The sequence below is a fragment of the Littorina saxatilis genome, linkage group LG7 (genome assembly GCF_037325665.1).
Source record: "Littorina saxatilis isolate snail1 linkage group LG7, US_GU_Lsax_2.0, whole genome shotgun sequence".
In the NCBI taxonomy this organism is placed as follows: domain Eukaryota; kingdom Metazoa; phylum Mollusca; class Gastropoda; order Littorinimorpha; family Littorinidae; genus Littorina; species Littorina saxatilis.
This window is the reverse complement of record NC_090251.1, coordinates 30,246,826-30,253,632: the sequence shown is the minus strand read 5'-3', so window position 1 is coordinate 30,253,632 and position 6,807 is coordinate 30,246,826. Positions and strand designations below refer to the sequence as shown.

Below are 6,807 nucleotides of genomic sequence, written 5' to 3'. Positions count from 1 at the left end.
TGCACACACACACAAAAATAAGAAGAGCAAGTCGTTCATACGACTAAATTTGTCAATAATCACTATCAGAAAACAAATTATCTGATGTGATATATATCGTCATGTGAACCAGAAACATGTTATTTGCTATAAAATAATTAAATACTATTCACAATACTCACAAAGTGTGACAGATCTAGTTTTAAAATAATGTCAAAGAAAAAGATACTACTAGTTCCCTTTTTTTTTTTTTAAACTGGTGGTTATAACACCCACAAAAACGGCGAGGAGTTTCAAATTTCCAATTAAAACAAAATCAATTTTACATTGTTTGACTCATACGTACATGACCCCATCAATCGCATCTAAATTGAATTTTGACGAGCGTCAACCAGACTCACGTTATTTCTGGAGGTCACCAAACGGCCGTAGAAGGAGAGTGTGGAGTTTAAAGGGTTACGCGGCATCTGAGTCTACCTTTGATTTTTTTTTTATTGACACATCTGATTACTAAAAGTTTTACAGTAGTAAAAGCATTCTCTGTACCACAATCAAAAAAGAAATACTCATTCCCTAAAGACTGCTGAACACCATGCATTTTTCATATAACCACCGTTTTGCCCAAAATTCGCACAAAATTGCTAAAATAAGGGCCTGAAAGCAACACACAAAAAAACTAAAATGGTAACCCTATTCTTTTTTACATTAAATGAATGTGAATAGTGTCTATATCTTGCCCAGAAAATATTAGAGCACTCGCATATTCCTTATAATACCTATGATTTTTATTCCAAAAAGTAGGGGGTAGGGGTATAAAAGATGCTGCCACTCGAAAAAAAGCACGTTGACCTACAGTTTTCTTGTGTTTATTTTGAAGGTAAGATATCAAATATCCTGCTGCAAGAAAATCAGAGTGCTGTCATATTTTCTTTTGTCATTATGGTTGTTTGAACAACAAGATTCACTGATTTTTGTAATTATTTCAACACAGGATGTCGTTATCGGTTTGAGTTTACTTTAATTTTTTGTGTCAATTGACATATTTTGTTACTAAAAAGCATATTCTACCTACCACAATACAAAAAAGTACCCATTCACTAATGACTGCTGAACACCATGCATATCATATAACCACTGTTTTGGTCAAAATGTTCAGAAACTGCCGAAAAGAGGGCCTCGTAGCAAAAAAACTAAAACGTTGACCCTACTTTTTTTTTTACACTAAATTAATGTGGATGGTGTCTATATCTTGCCCAGAAAATATCATTAGAGCACTGTCATATTTTTGGTCAAATGCCGCGTATCCCTTTAAAAGCTTTAGCTTCAACAATGACAGTCGCCGAAGAAAACCTCGACATTACAGTTTTCGTTTGAACAACTGACAAAAAAAGCATTATCAGACACACGCCTAGACATCAAAACGACCACTGCAGAAAACTGTGATTCGCTAATCACTGTGGTATTTTCATCCCGTCTTACTTCCATCCCTGCGAATCCCTCTCTCCCTTCCCTCCCCCTTCCCCCCGCCGCTTCCCCCACCCCTCGCCCCGACGGATCGATTAAACTGCACTTGGAAAGCGAAATCATGTCATAAATGAATGCTAATGATAATGTTCATCCCAATGCTACAATGTACTGCAATAACCTTGCGACAATCACACCGAGAGATCAGTCATATTGTATTTTGAGCGGGCCATAAAGCGCTGTTGCGATATAATAATAGAGGTTGCGGGAAGAACGACCGATACCAGAAACGGAGACTACACTGCCAAAGATGACTTATTTTTTGTCTTTTTTCTTTTTCTTTGTTTGTTTGATTTTGTTTGTCACAGAATCCTGGTGTAACATCCTGTTTGGTGATAACCCCACCCCCTACCCCATACCCCTGCACCCCCGCCGGCGACGCCAGTTCATGGATAACAACGTCAATTTGGAAATGGCGCAATTCCGTGTATATTTTATCATCAAAAAATAATAAAAACACCAGCCTGTGTTGGCGTATAGAAAAAAAAACTAAGAAAAGAGAGAGAAGAATGAAAAAAAAAAGAATTACAGAAAAGGAAGGAAGAAGAACAAAGGAAAAGCATCAGCAATTTATCTCACGTCGAGAGATACATTTTGCAGCAGGGTCATCAGTATCATCTTTAAAACAATAGAATCCTCGTGGTCTGAGCAAAACGAAAGCCACGTGTGTGTGTGTGTGTGTTCTTTAACACACCTTTCATGTCTAGCATCGTTACACACTCTATGGAATAAAACTTTCTCGCTGTGTCAGAGGCGGAGCAGTTAAGCCAGAGGGGGGGGGGGGGGGGGTTACAACTTGGGGTCCAGGGGTAGACCCCTTGTGTGGTACTTGGGCAAGAAGCTGAAGAGTTTTAGCTATTTTATGAACAATTTATGGCTTATCCTTGATTTTAAACATGATCAACTGGTGTCAGCACCCACTCATTATTTCTTTTAAAGTTAGTATTTTTTTTTTGACAGCCGGGGGGGGGGGGGTGTTCCGGAACCCCTGTAACCCCCCCCCCCTAATCCGCCCCTGTGTGTCCATCCTTTCTGTTGACAGTGAGTGCCAGTTCCAAGGAGCATATCTTTTATTATTCAAAATAATCCAAAGAGTCCGAACAAAGCGATGGTCACGCTTTGTTCCAGTAAATCTTTCATATTCAACATCGTTACATAATCTCTGGAATAAACCTTCCTCCTTGCGGTCATCATTTAGAGAAGCGTGATGAAAATTGCCATCACGTCAGCCTGTGCGTATGTTTCTGCAATGAAAGACACAAAATAAAGTTAAACCAGATCAATCCATTTATCAAATAAGCGGTTAGTCAATTATTGAAACATATGTTGGAAGTGAAGGGATTGGAACATGTCTGAGTGAGGACATTGTTAACGGCAACGGCATAGAAATAATAAAATAGTGATAACATGCACGGGAAACTACTCTCCCCTTTTGATAGAGAATATCTCTCTCAACACACACACACACACACACACACACACACACATACACACACACGCACGAACGCACGCAAACACACAAACACTCACACACACACACACACACACACACACACACACACATATACACACACACACACACACACACACATCATCATCATCATCATCATCATCATCATCATCATCATCCACAAGAACATACACACACACGCACACACACACACACACACGCACGCACGCACGCACATACACAAACACACACACACGCACGCACACACACACACACACACACACACACTCATACACATACACACACACACACGCGGCACGCGCGCGCGCGCGCGCGACTGCAAGAATACAAGCATGCTTAAAGTACCAACAGATTTTTTTTTTAAACTGACGTGGTTTTGATTTTGGCTACATGACGGCAAGTGGCTTACTGTTCAACATGATATGTCCTCTATTTTAGTCACTATTCCAGAAAACCCGTGAGCGTGCATAAATTAATGTCATCCAAATTTGTACCTTCATAAGTTTCAGGGTCTCTTCTAAACTTGTAGTAAAAGTTAGTTGAAATTAGGTCAAACAACCACTGTTAAGTGAAAAAAAATAAGCTGCCAAATAAAACTTGATTTGACAACGTTCGACCCCCCCTCCCCCAGCTCTTTCCGGGATTCCACTGAATACGTACACAAATCATGATATCGATGTGAGAACTTTTAACATACGTTTTTTTTAACAGAGAGACAGGCAGGCAGGCATGCATACACAGACAGACACAGTTTATATACTAGATGAATACCCGCTTCGCCGGGTACGGCTTCGCCGGGAAGAAGGTGAGCCGAATACCCGGCTGCGCCGGGGACCCGGCTTTGCCGGGTGTACGCCGGCTTTGCCAGCGCACCGCACGAAGGAAGGGAGATAAACGCGCAAAACACTGGAGAAGAGTAATACCCGGCTTCGCCGGGACAGTGACCTTCTAAAAATAGTATAACGGGAATATGGATTGAGCGTTGTCGACAGTGACCTTCTAAAAATAGAAACGGGAATATGGATTGACACCACACGAAGGAAGGGAGATAAACGCTGAAAACACTGGAGAAGATAAGGAAGAGTTACTGGGAATGGATCCAGAGAAAAATCAAAATCGGTTCAGCGCTGCGCGCTGAGAGCACGTGTTGAAATATCTCATCGACCAGGTCGTGTCCGGGGTGTACCTGAATATGGCCACCAAATTTGAAAGAGATCCATCGAGAACTTTGGCCGTGCATCGCGGACACACACAAACACACACACACACACACACACACACACACACACACACACACACACACACACACACAAGTCGTATATATATATAGACTAGATGAATACCCGCTTCGCCGGGTACGGCTTCGCCGGGTACGGCTTCGCCGGGAAGAAATTGAGCCGAATACCCGGCGTCGGCTTTGCCGTCGCACCGCACGAAGGAAGGGAGATAAACGCGCAAAACACTGGAGAAGAGTAATACCCGGCTTCGTCGGGACAGTGACCTTCTAAAAATAGTATAACGGGAATATGGATTGAGTGTTGTCGACAGTGACCTTCTAAAAATAGAAACGGGAATATGGATTGACGCCACACGAAGGAAGGGAGATAAACGCTAAAAACACTGGAGAAGATAAGGAAGAGTTACTGGGAATGGATCCAGAGAAAAATCAAAATCGGTTCAGCGCTGCGCGCTGAGAGCACGTGTTGAAATATCTCATCGACCAGGTTGTGTCCGGGGTGTACCTGAATATGGCCACCAAAATTGAAAGATATCCATCGAGAACTTTGGCCGTGTATCGCGGACACACACACACACACACACACACACACAGAGACACAAGTCGTATATATAGATGGTGGTTGGTATCTCAAAGTTATGACCAAATCTTCTGTTAGATGATTTTGATGATGATTATCATTATTATCGTTATTTTGGACAGGAAACGATTACGTGTTCAGCATTGCCAATCATCGTTTTTAGTTCAACTTCAAACACAAAGATTTTTATTTTAACCATAAATGACTCGAGTGCTACTTGCTAAATGTGTTCCCCGAGACATTGTACGATTAAGGTGTTTTGTTAAACAAATTTGGAGGAGGCACTTAAAGCCTTGATGGAACCGAAGTTCCCGGCCACACAAAGCAAGGCGGAAATGGTCTTTTATGTGGCTTGCATGCAAAAATGGTCAATATTCATGATTCATAATTGCAGGAAGTACTCGAAAAGCGCTTATTTGGCAAACTATTCCTTTCCCGGCGTCGCAGAATGCAGGATTGAAGTATCTGTGAAATGTGAAGATTAGGTCGTATGTCGACATGCACTTATGCGTGAAACGCAGGTTTTCTGGCCGACGAAACCGTGGAACGATGCAAAAGTAAAGACAGTCGGGGTACATAGAAAATCGCGATCTGTGCAGATTACTTTAACACAGCGTTTTTACCTGGAGTACTTGAACGCACCAATTCTAAAGTAGGGTTGGTGTGTGATTCGATCGTTAATCTTCTTCTTCGTCCATGGGCTGAAACTCCCACGTTCACTCATGATTTTCACGAGTGGGTTTTTACGTGTATGGCCGTTTTTACCCTGCCATTCAGGCAGCCACACGCCGCTTTCGGGGGAAAGCATGCAGGATATTTTCGTGTTTCTATAACTCACCGAACTCTGACATGAATTAAAGGATCTTTTCCGTGCGCACTTGGTCTTGTGCTTGCGTGTACACTGACACGAAGGGGGATAAGGCACTAGCAGGACTGCACATAAGTTGACCTGGGAGATCGGAAAAATCTCCACCCGTTACTCACCAGGCGCGGCCGGGATTCGAACCCGCGACCTTCCGCATACGAGGCCGATGTCTTATCCACTCGGCCAGTGCGCCCGTCCTGGTGTGTGATTCAATCGTTATTCCAAACCACATCCAAGCTGAGACCCACCGACCGATTTGAGACAGGTTTTTTTTCAGGGAAGGGGGCTTTTTAAGAAATGTCACAACAAAGCATGAACAAAGTTCGTAAAACACATCGGTTCTTAAAAGATCAAACGAACAACAGCAGTGCCACAATCAATCAATCAATATGAGGCTTATATCGTGCGTATTCCGTGGGTACAGTTCTAAGCGCAGGGATTTTTTATTTTTTATTTTTTTATTTTATGCAATTTATATCGCGCACATATTCAAGGCGCAGGGATTTATTTATGCCGTGTGAGATGGAATTTTTTTACACAATACATCACGCATTCACATCGGCCAGCAGATCGCAGCCATTTCGGCGCATATCCTACTTTTCACGGCCTATTATTCCAAGTCACACGGGTATTTTGGTGGACATTTTTATCTATGCCTATTCAATTTTGCCAGGAAAGACCCTTTTGTCAATCGTGGGATCTTTAACGTGCACACCCCAATGTAGTGTACACGAAGGGACCTCGGTTTTTCGTCTCATCCGAAAGACTAGCACTTGAACCCACCACCTAGGTTAGGAAAGGGGGGAGAAAATTGCTAACGCCCTGACCCAAGGTCGAACTCGCAACCTCTCGCTTCCGAGCGCAAATGCGTTACCACTCGGCCACCCAGGCGACTGCACTGCATCACACAACCACAATTTACGGTTCACAGAAAAAAAAAGTGAAAACAGTCTCAGATTATCACATAACAATTATTGCTCTGTAAAAAAAATTCCTTCAAATCATTTGAAACGCTTGGGCGACTTAAACCCTATTGCACCAACCAATGTTGCTATGAAAATAAATTACTTCCTCCGATCATTTTAACCGTTTAGGATACAGCGGGAACCCCCTCAGTTGAGACCCCCCAATTTAAGACCCCCCCCCCCAAT

The 6,807-nt window shown here is 42.6% G+C and overlaps 1 protein-coding gene across 1 annotated transcript in view; it reads right to left on the bottom strand.

The window, feature by feature from the left end:
• Positions 1–2,530: 2,530 nt before the first annotated feature.
• Positions 2,531–6,807, bottom strand: part of LOC138970332 (uncharacterized) — a 21,090-nt gene continuing 16,813 nt past the window's right edge. The window contains exon 5 of the mRNA XM_070342806.1: positions 2,531–2,747. Coding sequence (XP_070198907.1) covers positions 2,698–2,747 — 50 coding nt within the window. The 3' untranslated portion in view covers positions 2,531–2,697. The remainder of the gene's footprint in view (positions 2,748–6,807) is intronic.